A 15434-nucleotide genomic window follows, 5' to 3' on the forward strand; every position below is an offset into this window, starting at 1 on the left:
AAAACCTAAATCAGGATGGCCGGTCGCAGGATTGAACCATCGTCCTCCCGAATGTAGCGTCATGGAGCTCTACTGTTCCGACAATAAGCTGGAAAATGGGCGTAATGACTCAAATATGTCGCGCGTAGTAGAACAAAGCAGCTGAGTTGGGATAATTTACTTGTTTTTTAAACACTAGAAATTTGCGTTAAGTTTCACGTGCGTAGGTATTTCGCGCGAAAACGTAAGTAAAAAGTATTTAATTGGCACTTTTATGTCACCTGCCCAGCGGCCATAATGCGGTGGAGAATTGTTCGCGAAAGGAAAATACTCACTTTCGAGTTCTAGTCAAGCTTACAGTTTTAATCTGTGAGGACGTGTCACTACTTCGTACACCCCCTTGCACCCCGTTTCATTAAAAGCATTGAAGAGGAACGGATAGTCCTTATGAAGTATTAATGAAGAGTTATTAACTCATAAGTAATGACCATTGTCGTGAAGACCTTTATTTCACAATGGGACTATGCAGAAACCACTTTTTTACGAAGCATTTAGGCTACTTACAACGCTAGCCATTCACAATGTCCCCTTTCGGGCCACAGTTGCTATTTGAAACTTTAGGGGTGATGATTAGGTGAAGCCCCCAGGAACAAGGTACTTACTATTTCGTAAGTATGTGGGTGGCATAATCATAGAGAAGGATTATCGAACAACCGACATACAGAAATGATTCTCTCCCCTCCTCCGTATCCCCAAGTTCGTTCGTCCACCCTAGTGGACGACATTCGTCGAAATGTCTGGTATTGGAGGAATACTCTTTCTTTAAAAAAAGAAATGTTTTGAATGTATATGTAGTGTCTCAAGCTTTCCTTTTGTTGCTTTCTAAATTAAATACTTCAAATACAGCATTTTCGAGCTCGTTTCTTATGTTTTTATTTCTGATCTAGGATTTGACGCTAAGCGAAAAAGTGTAGGGGGAGTTGTATCAGTGTGAAATGAAACACTGTGCTCTACACTAATAAGAACGAATGTCTGTTAAAGCACTGACTCTAATGCGAGAATTTTACATTATTTGTTTGGAATTGTTCGAACTGATTTGCTGAGTTTGATCTAACAGACATACATCCGTACAAGGCAACTTCCTTAGGAGAAATATAAATATACTTTCTCATAAAATTGTGGGGCAAAATAACTTCCTGCAGAGACTTTGGGAAGAATTACATACATTATCAATGGTTAATTGTCGGTGGTTTTACCAAGCATCGGTCCACACACAATACTTCACGTTTTTGCTCTACCTTCTACAGTCACTGTGGATAAAACTAACAGAACTGCGTGTTATGGTAGAAATTATCAAAGCTTTAATCATTTATGTAGTTGCGGTTTTTATCGTGGAGTTTGTTGGCAACTAGGTAGCTACACTTGGTTGATAGAATTGAAGAGCAGTGGAGTTAATTCACACGTCTTCTTTAATACGAGAAAGTATACGAAAAACTTATCGTATGCTCTCTGAGTGTGTCTCTGATTAGACATGGAGAAGAAGGCGGAGCGCAGTAAAAACTCGCTCAGCCTTGGGCCGAGTCCCCTCCAATCAGAGAGAAAGCTGCGCTGATCTTCGCAGGTGGGCGTGGCCGGGATCGCAGGCGAGGCGCCGCCAATCGTTGCCACTCAATTAGGGGAAGCGCCTTGGCACATAATATTTATGTTCGCCGCTAAACTTGCGGATCACACCAGATTATCAACTCCAGCGGCTGCGCCAAGAGGGTTCTTCAGCTTTGATACTCGACACGATATCGACAGCCACGCTATATTCCAAAGCACACATCACTTTCTGGCTTCGGTTCTGCAACATGCAGAAGCGTCTCTCTAGCCAAACCGTTCGTGTACTTCCAAATAACATGGCATTAATCAAAAAGTCTTATTCGTGCATTCTCCCCTTCCTGAGTCTACAAAACGAGTTACAGGTTTCGTGTTTTCTATTTTTAATCCAACACACGTGATTCTAATCGTTTGAACATAAATTATGTCCTCCTACGCTCCAGGGAACTCTGTTTGCTCGAATTATAATTGCATAAATTTTTATCAGTCAACTCAGCTCATCTGTTGGTGCCTTAACACGTCACTTCCGCACCGTGTCTCTTGCGAGTGATCGGAAACAAATCCTCAACGAATCCTATCGATACTTCCTCTTTAAAGCTGGCCATTGTACACTCAGTGTCTAAGTTTTAGTCAAATCAAAAAAGTCATGCAGGTGTTACAGTAAAGTTCAGTCACGACGTATTCATTCTCAGACATTATATTAATATCAGAATTCTTCGAGAACGCACTTAAAGCTGCCTTGTATTAATGTTTCGAGGCGATATTCTGTTTAGTTGTCACTGTAGTTGAGAATGAAAACTACATATCGAAAAACATCCTCATTGCTGATATCTTAAGTAAATAGGTAAATGAGAACGCAGTTTTCCCAAGTAATATCTCGACCACGCATTCGGCGGGACCCTGTGCCTAAATTTAATCCTACCATTCTATCAGTGTCCAAGACTGTCCTACCTTTTATTGCTCATTTCATGCTCTACCTAAGCATACAAAAGTTTTTAGGGTTTGAAGGGGGGGGGGGGGGAGAGGCGCTAGACCTGGGGGAATAAAGTATTGTTAATTGGTTGGAAGACGAGCAGCGACTTCTAAGCTGCTATAAGAAAGTTCCACTGCCGACCCTGTTAAAAACCTGCGTAATACCGTGAGGGGGAGGGGGTGGCCAACCCTTTGCCTCCCGGGTCTGGGTGCCCTTGGCTCTACCTCCCATTCTATCAACAGGCACGTTTATCTACTGTCATTACAGCATTCTTGACCCTACGTGAAATTTAAAATTTACAGAGTAATTTTAAAATACTGAATATGCTTAAAATGAAGGGTTAAAGATCTGTTATTTAATATGGTGATGTTGACCATGTGATGCCTGTCCGCAGCATGTGAATGAACAGCTGCTGCTCCTCTTATGCGTTGCATTACGACTCTGAGTTGGGGTGTGGAATGAGAGTCGGATACTTGAAAGGAAGAAATACTTGTATAATTAGTAGGAAGGGTTAATTTTTGTAAGGAGGTGAATAGAAGGAGATATGTGCTGATGGAAACGCGGCAGCAGCACTGGTTGGTTGATGGGTCAAGAGTGGGAATGTGCACATCAGGTTTCTGGGATGTGTAAGATCTTTTGGGAACTGAAAGGTTGGACGGCTTGTGTGACAGGCGGCCTGGCCCATTGACACGTTGTGCTTTGTGGCTGGTGGGATTTCTTTCTGAAACGCCTTCACATCTGCTGCTGAACGGTGATCCGAAATTAAACTGCAAAGTAAAAGTAAAAGCAAATGGATTTTTAAGCCTCGCTTGTTTCATTTTTAATGTTTATTGTTCTGTAGTATGAAGCGACTTCGCCATCTACGGTGCAGTGACGTTTTCCTGTAAAATAGGACGAAACATACAAAGAAGACTTGATGTCTTGATTACTGTGACTGGCCTACATTGGCCAAAATTGTAATAATTATTTCGGGTCATCTGCGAACAACCTCTGAGCACGTAGTTACAGATGGAGGCAAAGTAAAAACAAAAAGATTTATGCCGCTTTCTAAAGAGACTATGTATTGATAAAAATAATAATTCGGAGGATTTCGCCATTTTATCGTAGTAAGCGTATTGGTATGCAATATAATGACACGCCCCACTAGATGGTACCGACAAACTTTGAGGAGTTGTAGAGAGTGTCTTCAGGAACAAATTGGGATAGGAACAGTGGACACGGGTTACGGGCCACGGCTCACTGCAACATCATCCAACGACGCTAAAGAGTGTCAAAATTATAGGGACTAACACTTGTTGCGAGACCACCCCTTCGTTATGAAAGGTGTTTCTGTGGAGGCCATCTACACCATCTAACATTCTCATTCCTGTCCGGCCCATTGCGAAACGTTCTGCATGCTTTCCGTCAAGCATACAAACTCAGGATTTCTGTGAAAGGGATAGACCTGGGTTCGTACCGTAAATAACATTCCAGGTCTGAGAGTAGAAGACAGAACCTCCATCATCGACCCTAGCAGCCGTGGAATTCTCAGGAGAGGAAAAGTTATGCGCGTAAGTGCTCATAAATTTAGGGGAAACCAATGAGTAGAAAAGAATCACTGAGGCATCACAGGAGGCGAACATAGATAGCCTAATGATTAAGGCGACTGTTGATGAAAAGTGGTCTATTTTATTTTGAGTCCTAGTGGTCTCACGCACGCATTCTCATGCATTTTAGACATTTCTGTTTCAGTTATGGCATAGTCTCTAATTTCATTTCCATTTATTCGATCTGGATAGAATACATGGTGTCAAATTTAAGTATTCCATATTTTTAGAGGTGGGACTATGGACCTCGACAAGAAAAATTCTAGTGAACATCTGCTCTAAGACTCATATCTTTAGCGCTGTGAGCTTTTATTCGTCTTCGCTGCTGTAAAGTAAATCTCTTCTCCTGAACAGATGCTCATAACTTTTAAGGTATGGATCCCCATGTTTATTTTTTTTTGTCCCTAATGTCAGCTCTTAAAACATGGAATACTTTTTTAAAACTCCGTACAAAGGATCAGTATTAAAAAAGGTACGTTAAATCTTGAAAAGTTTCCTTGCTATCGGCAATACACTCGAGGCTTTAGTCATGCAAATTCAAACAATTAATACGTAATTAAATTGCAGGTTACATACTTATCTCTACTGTAACACTCTGATAAAACGTTTTTCTTCCATTTCCCTAATACAAAACATGGTGGTCCGACTAAGAAAGACTGACATGTCAGAAGGCCTATGGCTAATTTTTAGTAGAGTTACAAGGCTCTTACGTTTATGTTATGGAAGTTCGAAACTTCCTAGAAAATTTGAGATGTGTTACGCAGCGTTGTCAACACTTTTGTTTTTCTATCGTAGAACAGCAGAGACTTTGGAACGAGATCCATCTGGCTTAAAATTTTAATTTCTCGCGATGTTTAATTTTATTCGACAATTTAATGAAGAGTACAAGAATTAACTCCCGATTACAAAAGTGTTGGTGACGGCCAGCCCTGTGTTACTCGCTAGCACTTGAAGGGGTATGTGCCCTACATACAGCTGGATGGGGCGTCAGGTCATGTAGTCTCAGTGTCACTACTTTGAAATGTTGTGTGTGCTCAGCAGCATTGTTTATTTAAAATAATCCTCACATTTCTTTACAGAGATGCAGTTCGATCATCTACAACTAGTTTTTTTCATTCATCCATTATTTAAATTTACCCATGAAAGGTGAGCTGAGTAGCAGGAGTTATATTGTCGCCCCTCAGACTTTGATTAGAATAAATTAAAATCTACATTGGTAACAATAAAGAAGATAATCAGCGCTCGGTGACGTGATGTGTGTCTTCTTCAAAATCTCACAGATTTGGACGCAGAGAAATGGTACGAAGAAGGATTGTGTAATCAGTATTACGAAGCGTCTAGGGACGGTATGCAAGTGATAGATGGTGGGTGGAACTGCAGTTTCATAGGGAAAGAGTGACTTGGACTCTTCATTGAAAAAGTTAGAGTGGGTCATAATTCATACGATGGTTGGTTCTCGCGAATGATTTCATTAAATGGCAAGGGAAGGCGGTTGAAATTACTACGGGAATGGACATGCGTGTGTGCAGATATAAGGGAGGTGGCTCGAACTGATACAGACAGGCCAGCACACCAGGGTTCTGGACACAGTGGGCTGCGGGAGACACAGGGCTCGCAGTTGCTTGAGGATATGTGGGAACTTTAGAAGCCGGTGCAGGAGACGGATGAGGGAATGTAAACGAATACGGAAAGTCAGACGAAGTGTCAAGCATTTGGAGGACGGAGATCTACGCAACATTTCCGTATATGAGCAATGAAGGTTGGATTGGGACATACAAGAACGTGCTAAAACGTAATGCCTCCGAAGTTTTTATTTTGTTCTCAATATCGGTTTAGGTCTTACATGTCATACATGTTACTCGGCCGTCTTTCCTGGTCGCTGACGTACGTCGAAACCCTCTGCCACTAGAGGGCTCCAAATTGTAGCGTGTAGAATGTTAATGAGTAATGTAACTAACAGAGTGCTGTAATCGAATTTTGAATTCGAAGAGTTCCTCCACACATGAAACACACTCTCATCTTCAGCATGGCAACGCCAGACAATCCGACTCCTTGGCTTCACGGTTATCGCACATTCTCCATACAGTCCCGACTTGATAACATCCGATTTCCACCTATTTACAAAACTTAAGGAGCACCTTCGACGACTTCACTGTGATAGTAATGAAGCGGCGCTAGCAGAGGTGAGGTTGGGGCTCCGTCAACATTGTCAAAAATTCAACAGTGATGGTCTCCGTTGGGAAAAATGTGTTCGTCGTCAGGATGATTATGTTGACAAATAAGTATTTAGACATGAAGAAAAAAGGTTTCGACCGTTAACAACATCTTTTTTATTTAAAAAGCTTTATGATTTTTCACACAAAAATTTCCGGGCTATTACTTTTCAGCACTCCCTGGTAAGGTTGTCGAGGAATTTAGTCGCCATTTTCGGGCGGTTAGCAGCTTTACTGATTGCGCTTTTTTCTTTCTGACGGGTATTAGATGGGGATTCAAGGCTAACTTCCGATCGAGTGGTAGACCAACGTATTTCAGTGGTTTAATTAGGTGAACTGGAAGTGCTCTGGGGTTCGGGTAGCTTTTCCTATAATTATTGCCTGAGATTTTGCAGGGTTGTCGGAAAGGTAGCACTGGTTACAACAAAAGGTGAATATATTTTTCAGAGACCATGTGCCGCTCGTGGTAGCCGTGCAATCTAGCAATCTAGGGCGTCTTTTCACGGTTCGCATCACGGTTCGCATTCCCCCTCCCCCCCCCCCCCCCCCCCCGACGGCGGAGGTTAGAGTCCTCCCTCGGGCATGGGTGTGAGTGTTGTCCTTAGCGTAAGTTAGTTTAAGATACACTAATTAGTGTGTAAGTCTAGGCACCGATTACCTCACCAGTCGGACCCCATAGAACCTTACCATAAATTTCAATTTCAGATACCATGCACTTCGTGTAAGCGTGTTAAGTTTGTGAAAATCTGCCACATCCAGAAAAAAGATGCCTCAAATGTATCTAAGCTCAGAAAAGTTGTAGTATATCGGCACTCGTGAATAATACAGCACTGTAATGACGCTGCTGTTGTGTCACTATGCAGTCTCTTCCGTGAACGGAAAGTCATTCTTACGCAAGCTCAAACTGTTAGAAACGTTAGAGGAGAACATTAAGCTCAATTTCTGTTTTTCGGTTCGAGTATAAAGCCCAGTGCTTTTATAGATATTGTTAAAGAGTAAGACTTGACTTAATCTGAGGCGTAGTGGGATGGTGAGATTGGTGATTACGAGATCTGAAACTTTCCAATTTTTCTGTCGTGCCCTCTTACTCGATGTTAAATTCGTTTGTGACGGTGTGACAGTTTCGTATTAGAAATATGTTAAGCTTCTAGGATATTATACACGTATGTAGTGCACGATGCGATTATCGTTCGAGTGAACGCTCGTGCCGTACGATGTAGAGATACTGTCAGTAAAGTCTGACCGAGACAGCGGAAAGGCGGCGCTAGCGTTAGTGCACAGCAAACGGCGGCGCGCAAGATCAAAGCGCAGAGACTCAGCGTGTGTGTTTTCTGCTTGCAGAGAAGGACCCGTACCCAGTGGATGCTCTTCCGACGTGCAACCACGCGCTTTCCGTGTGTCAGCAAGAGCGCAAATGTATCAAACTGTTCGACGATTTCAAGTCCAACTGCAAAGTCCGGGATCAGAAATGCCGGATGGAAGACAGGTAAGTCTACACTTGTTGCTCTTCTTGACGTGCATGTTTTGCTTGTAAATTTTATGTTTGGTATTTCTCCACAACAAACGTCAGGCAGTAAAGTCCTTTAGGACTTTAGGTCTCAGTAGCAGAAAAGTCAAAATGCCATACTCAATTTGTAACAGCTCTTGCCTGATGGGCATCTTAATTTTATTTGCTCTGTTTTCTTTCAGCTACATGATAAGCTACCAGTTGTTTTCCTTAGTGCAGATGGTACAATTTACGAAATGGCACCATTATCGTCATAGCATGTAATTTTTTTTTTAATTTTCCAATTTATGTCAGTGTCGGACGTTATGCCATTGTCCAGTGCCAGTTGAGGCGCATGAGGATAGGCCACCAGCTGCCCAGCAACAATATATGGCGGCCGAACATAAAACAGTTTAAAAGCAGTAGCAAAATTGAGAACACTGCCCAGTGCGAGTCAACTGTAATAAAATAAATTGCCATAGCACCAGAAATTGTCAAACACTAATAACATCAGTATCAGCGAGCTAAGCACAAAGACCAATTACCTGTCTAATTTCAGTCCGTTGACTTCTGTGATTGTTTTTTTTTTTTGTGTTTTTGAATATCTTCTATCTCTCTGTATACCTTAGCATGGTAATGACTGAACCTCGCTAAACTTTAATTTAGGAAAATCAAATTTGCTGGTTCCTTGGTGCTAGTTCATTGTACGCTACTGCCAATTTATCTGTGTTGCCCAGATGATAGTTGCTCTTGTCTTCTTTAGGCTGGGTGTTGATGTTTCTTTTAGAAGGTACTGTGTGAACTTGACCGCATGTACGAAGGAATTTATATACTCATGGTGTGGCAAGTGGTAACGTATCCCTAGCAAAAATGGTGAATAGAATTGGAAAGGAGAACCATGTTCACTCACTGTGTTTCTCTCTATAATTTACTCAACATCCCGAAGTAACAACAGCTGCGGGTTTCACTAGCTATAGAGTATTTCCTTCGTCAGAACACATTATCCGTACCACCTGGGCGTCAAAGTCGTGTTCTGTTCCTTCCGACGATTGACAGAAGAGGTGAAAATAACAAGGTTTGCTCATGTTGTTTGGGCAAAGTTCACAAACTGTCGCACTGTTCCCAGAAATGAACGTGTTTTCCTAGTTTTCAACTCAGAGACTTGGGTGAACATAAGCAGCATATACTTAGACTTACATGAAGGGGTCGAGAATTGCAAAGCTCCACTAAACAGATCAGGGATGTATTTATTACACATTGAGCTGACTGTCTGAGGAATGCAAACCCAGCGACTCTTTGCCTGTTAAGGCATTAAGGATAAAACTCACTATAGAGGGCTTCGAATAGACGATAATATCGAAAGATTAGTGATTAACTGTAGAAGAATTCTTAAAACAGTGCCTGAGCTGGAATAGCGTTGGAGGGAGGGGGCTTCTAACACTCGGAGCGGACTGCTGGCTAAAACCAAAACTGCAAGCAGTCACTTCTTCCGAAGAAAGGAAACCACCACCCTTCTGGCTAAAGACGGGCTAATCGGGTCCGTCCGACCGTCATGTCATCGCCAGCCAATGGCGTCATCTGGCTGCGGCGTGGATGGGCGCGGCGCTAACAGACTGCTTCCCTGGCCGTTGTCGGGTTAGCAGATCTGTTGTCGCTACTTTGGATTCAAGTAGCTTCTCAGCTGGTATCACGAGGCTTTGTGGATCTCGTTCCAGTTCTTCCACCATGGAAAAGTCCCCGACAGTAACGAGAATCGAACCTGGGGCTCCCACGTGGCACTCAGTAGCACTGACCACTTTCTTAAAATATTACTTATTTATTTTCCCCTTCCCTTCAGCCTTTCCTTGCGTTCTACAGAAATGCAGCCGTAATAAGCTGCATTCAGAGAAGTAACACAATCAATAACTTTAGTTAATCATTATACGAACAGAAAAGTTCACACCTACTTCTTGGTGTAAAGTAAATTAATTTTCCTTAGATTAATTGTAAGTCCTTGCAATTGCACAGCAGTAGTTTTCTCTCCTTGCAGTAAACTAAAATGTCTTATCCTCATCAGTACTTGCTGTAGACGAAAGAGGTCTTGCCTACCTCTTTGCGTAGATCAACGAAATATTTTTTAACAATTATTCTACATTCACTTTCTTTCTTAAAAAAGAACAAAACACAGACATATTAAATAACATATATATATTTTAATACTACTTTTTTTCCTTTGAAAGGTCTTCACAAAACTATATACACTAGTGATATACATTCTTTTATAAAACAACCATTTACCAGTTTTTCAACTAATGTTGATAATATATTTCCAAAGTCTCTTCTGTTCCTTCCGACGATTGACAGAAGAGGCGAAAATAACAAGGTTTGCTCGTGTTGTTTGGGCAAAGTTCACAAACTGTCGCACTGTTCCCAGAAATGAACGTGTTTTCCTAGTTTTCAACTCAGAGACTTGGGTGAACATAAGCAGCATATACTTAGACTTACATGAAGGGGTCGAGAATTGCAAAGCTCCACTAAACAGATCAGGGATGTATTTATTACACATTGAGGCAGTTACCACCAGCTCCATTTACCAGTTTTTCAACTAATGTTGATAATATATTTCCAAAGTCTCTTTTTTATGTGTGGGAACAGCTCCGTTTTCCAATACTGTGTTTCCGTGTAATCTTGAACTGTGTAGATGTCTCCATTTCTGTTTATGACGCAGTTTACATGATGTCGAAGCAAACACATCATAGTGTTTTTTATTTCTTGGTAGTATTCTGAGACAGGTCGGGGGAGTTGGTAAGTGTTGTAACTCGTTTCCAAGTTTCCTGTGAGAGACGCTAATCTCTTCCTGACCCACTCAATGGTAATTAACTGCTCGCAACAAGTAAACCTGTATCTCATACGTGTCTACTAGACCACATTTGAGACACCTGTCAGTATCACATAACAGAATACGATTTGACTTCCCATTATTTACAAAAGTATTGATCAAAACTTTATACCAAGTTGAAACCACTTCTAATGACTGCATATTCAACCCGATATTTTCCCACACTGTTGTCCATCCGATATTTGGGTGCTTTAGTTTCACTGGACTTCGCCTGTGTCTCTCTTTTTTCATTCATTAGTTAAGTTCTTCGTCGTTAAAACTGTTTTTTCGTACAATGCTGTCGCCAAGGTAACTCTCTTCCAGGTAAAATTTTCTTATAAGGTTCAATTTAAAATGAATTTTGCTTACGACGGCTGGTGGATTTATACTAGCGAGGGGGTGCGATAGTATTTGACTTCTTGTTAACGATCATGCTGGATCGGTTTACGTACAATTCGTTCGTCTTCCTGCTAATATCCGTTAATTCCAAGCCTCTGTCCTGTCTTGATTTTGTGATCGTGTTGTAATTTAGCTTGAACATATGGCCTCGTCAAAAATACCTTCTGGGCAGTTGCATTACCTTTTTGGCTTGGATTTTGGAAATCTGTAACACCTGAGGCACATAATAGGCTTTGCAGTCAGCTGTTTTCTGTTACGGCACCTTCAGTTTTGTTCGTTCCGTACTTCTAAATCTTGGCTGCCATCTATCATGATTCCTAATGTTTTATTGTTGTACAGAATCTGCATCCTCGGTGTAAGTACAGTTTGGAAGGCTCTGACGTTTAATATTTTACATTGCTCTTCGTTTATTTTTGCTCCAGAGGCTGCTCTGTGTTTGTCAGTTTCAGATTTTAGCGTTTCTGCATCGTTCTCTTGATGACTGAGGACCGCGACACCATCTGCGTAGGCTCTTACCAAAAGGTCCCCCCGCCCCACTCTGTTATAGACCGGTTACTTTTTCATTCAGTCTCATGAGTAGTACAGCCAGTGACTGCTTAAAAAACGACACTGAAAGCAGACCGCTTTGTGGTACACTTACTCGTATCTGAATGACGTTTGTCATCTGGCCGTTGATGATGATCCTCGCCGTTGTTCCTGTTATCATATTCCGGATTACTTTTACACACCATTCTTCGAGTCCTGTCTGTTTCAGAACCTGTTCTAGAGAGTGGTAACTAAGACGCTCGAAAGCCTTACAGAAGACAACAAAAGGTAGAGTACAGCTCACGGTAGTTACTTTGCGGTACTCAGAAATTGGGGTCACGATAGATCTACCCGAAAGGCAGGCTCAATGTGTTTTGATTATTTTTTCAAGGAGGGGAGTCATTCTGCTATTAGTGCTCTGGCAATCGTATTATAATCGGAGTTCAAAAAGGTTAATCGACGGAAGTTGTCTGGTTTCTTTAGCATTTAAACACTTTTGAACTCTGTGGGAAAAGCGCCTCCTCTCATAATTTCGTTTAAAAATTCAGTAAAAGTTGCTCCAACGATATTTCAGAATCTAAGATAAAACGCTTTTGGCTGGCTGTCTGATCCGGGTGTTATGTGTGGTGGAGAGTTGCTGTCCAACTCTAAATGACCCCTGCGTTAAAATCAGATAAAAATGCAATATTTTCCTCATTAGTAACATTTCTATTAAATACACGAACCACTTCTCCTATAGAAGCATTGTTTGTTTCAAAATGTTATTGAATGTACCGGACAATGTCATTTTGGTTTTGGTTTTAAGTAGACTGCCATTTTCCGTTTCCACGCGTTCAACGAATGTGCGTCTATGGTTTAATTAGTGCATAGTTAAATGGTACATGGACGTCACTGCTTCTTCTACAAGATATTTGGGTTTTGATTTTATCTTGAGATCTTCCATTTGCATCCATTTGATGCTTACCAGTTTTACTTTTATCCGCTTTATTTCTTGAATGTGTATGTTTGTTCCACTGAATGTATCATTTAGCTCTCTCAGAACTGTTTAGTAGAACACGAAGTTTTCAAAAAATGGTTCAAATGGCTCTGAGCACTATGGGACTTAACATCTATGGTCATCAGTCCCCTAGAACTTAGAACTACTTAAACCTAACTAACCTAAGGACATCACACAACACCCAGTCATCACGAGGCAGAGAAAATCCCTGACCCCGCCGGGAATCGAACCCGGCAACCCGGGCGCGGGAAGCGAGAACGTTACCGCACGACCACGAGCTGCGGACTTCAAACTTTTCTTCGTGTCTTTTTTTAGCCTCATAATAAATGAAACTTTACCTAAGCTTCCTTTTGGCTCAGCTGGTCCACCACTCTGCTTTAGACGAATATTTATTGATTAAGCGCAGACAAGTACGGCAAGTGTCGCTTAGAATATCGACTAATTCACCGTCTGCAAGATGAGAAATGTTCACCACCCACTGAGATCTCTACCGCTTGGTAGACTAAGTTCACAGTCACTGAAAGAGCACAATGCTCAGGGAAAAAGAGAAATAAAAGACAAAGGCTAGTAAGATTCGCGCTCTGAGGATTCATGTTCTTCGTCTTCTTCTCCTAGTGTTCAACAACGAGATTGGTTTGCAGCAGAGCGCCATTCCTCTCTTCTGTCTGCCTTCCTCTTCGTTTCCACATATGAGTTACATCCAACGTCATTCATGATCTGTTGCATGCATGATGGCCTTGGTCGCCCCCGGCGATTCCTTCCCTCAGTAGCTTCTTCTGCTATTTTTCCAAGGATGTTGTTGTGTCGTAGGATGCGCCCTACAAGTTTATCTCTTCTTGAGGATTCTGCATAAACTTCATTATATACATATAGATGATAATGATAATAATAGTAATAATAATACTTTCGTGTGGTTCAGTAGTCTTTCTGCGGGACGTCACTTCTGACACTTTCCCCAGATGTCGAACCGTGGAAAGCGACTTTCAGATCAACCAGGAATCCGAGCCACGTCTTGTTTCTGTCGCTTCCTCTCGTCGTTAAAGACGTGGAAGCTATGTTGAAACGAAAACAGATAGGGTCGTGGTCCGACTAAGACTCGATCCTGCGACCTTGTGGTTTCCACGCGCGCGTTTTCCTGCCTTTTTTCCGTAACAGTAATTTATTGGGCAGTCGACGTATACAGCTAACTTAAATTGAAATAAAAATAATAAACATGAGTATTACACAGTTTATTTATATGAAAACTGAATTAATTAGAAGAAGCACATCAGAAGTATGTGAATACATGTGCGAACAGGAAATACGTTTTACGAAAATCAGTCAGTAATGGTCACAGTAAGCTTCTGGCTGATGGAGACAAGGTGAGCAGGGTCGAGTCACGAGGTCTGGCCACGATGACTCCCATCCTACACAGGGCTCTTTTTAAGTTTTCCAAAAACAGTACTAACAACCAACACCGAAGAATTAGAGGAAAAAAAAAACAGATACGAGAAAACAAAAGTACAATGAGGGAAGCAGCTGCTGCTGGAACTATCAAACACCCTGTCTTTGAAAGGTAAGCTTCAGCATGTTGGCAAAGAGATGTCGAAATCGGGGCACTTACAAGAAGAACCAGTAAGCTGTAGTCGTAAACTGGCAAAAGCCAAATGATCGTATCACCCTCACCAGTAACGACAAAATGTACAAAGTGACCAACGAACCATATTATTGTATTAGTCTTTGTCCTCAGAAAAATGAAGCCGGCAGCAGAATTATTCCAGTGGAACATGTAGCTTCAACAGACCAAGTGAAAAAGCCAGCCACTTCCTGAGCCAGGAACAGCTACGACTGTGTCGTTTTAATTGTGTAGACCGGTGTGTTCATCCCTTCCAGATGCTCAGGCAGAATTTCAGCTCCGTACAGTTATCACGTGATTTTTGAGAGCACCATCATTGAAGGTGTGTTTTTGTTGTATGTTACGAAAATGGAACAGCGGAATTTACAGCAATTTCATGCCATGAAGTTTTGTGTTAAACTTGGGGAATCCGCGAGTGTGACCTTTGAATAATTGAAACAGGTCTAGGGCAGATTCTTTATCAAGAGAAAGTTTTTGTGCGGCACAAATCATTTCTGAAAGGCCGAGAACACGTTGAAGATGTTGTGATAAGGTGGTGTTCTGCAGATGTTAAATGGCTCGTTCCTTACTTCTATGCTCTTTTGTGTTACTTATACCTTATTTCAAAAGTTCTGCCTACCTGACTGAAGTATTGAGCATCATAGCTGTTACAATGGAGTTGGAATGCCATATTTTTCGTACATGTCAGTGTGATCTTTCTTAGACATTTCTGTACAGAGTTATTGCTTTGGTATGCTATTTTTATTCCTTGTTTCTTGCGGATGTTCCGAATTCTGTGTGCCAGTTTCTTTTGTATGTGAGTCTGTGCCAGCTTGTCTGTTGAGTTTCTGTGTTGTCCCCTTGCTATGCAGTGACGGTGATGTTGATTTGTTTGTTCGTGGCTGATGTTGTGGGTCTTTGGATTTGTGTGGTGTTTTGTTATTTTCATGTTTTTCTGGAATTTTTGTTCAGTTTTGCTACTAGGAACTCTTGGCATCCGTTATTTTTTGCTGCCTGAATATTTATGTCCAGCTTCTTACTATATTTACGTTTGTCAAGTAGTGTTGTGTTTAATCTGTGGATCATATGTCTGAAGGTGGTGTCTTTTTGGGCCTGTGAGGGGTTAGATGATTGATGTAATATTGTGACTGTCCTGATGTTTTTCCTGTAAATAATGAATGAGTGTTGGCTATTTTTCTTTGTGATGGGAACATCTAGTAACTTCA

General features: G+C 41.5%; 1 protein-coding gene across 1 annotated transcript in view; it reads left to right on the forward strand.

Annotated features, from left to right (window-relative positions):
- LOC124556422 overlaps positions 1–15434 on the forward strand; it is a 962508-nt gene that overhangs the window by 320324 nt on the left and 626750 nt on the right. The window contains exon 3 of the mRNA XM_047130380.1: positions 7692–7836. Within this exon, the coding sequence (XP_046986336.1) occupies positions 7692–7836 (145 nt within the window). The remainder of the gene's footprint in view (positions 1–7691; positions 7837–15434) is intronic.

The sequence above is a fragment of the Schistocerca americana genome, chromosome X, assembly GCF_021461395.2.
Source record: "Schistocerca americana isolate TAMUIC-IGC-003095 chromosome X, iqSchAmer2.1, whole genome shotgun sequence".
NCBI classification, from domain to species: domain Eukaryota; kingdom Metazoa; phylum Arthropoda; class Insecta; order Orthoptera; family Acrididae; genus Schistocerca; species Schistocerca americana.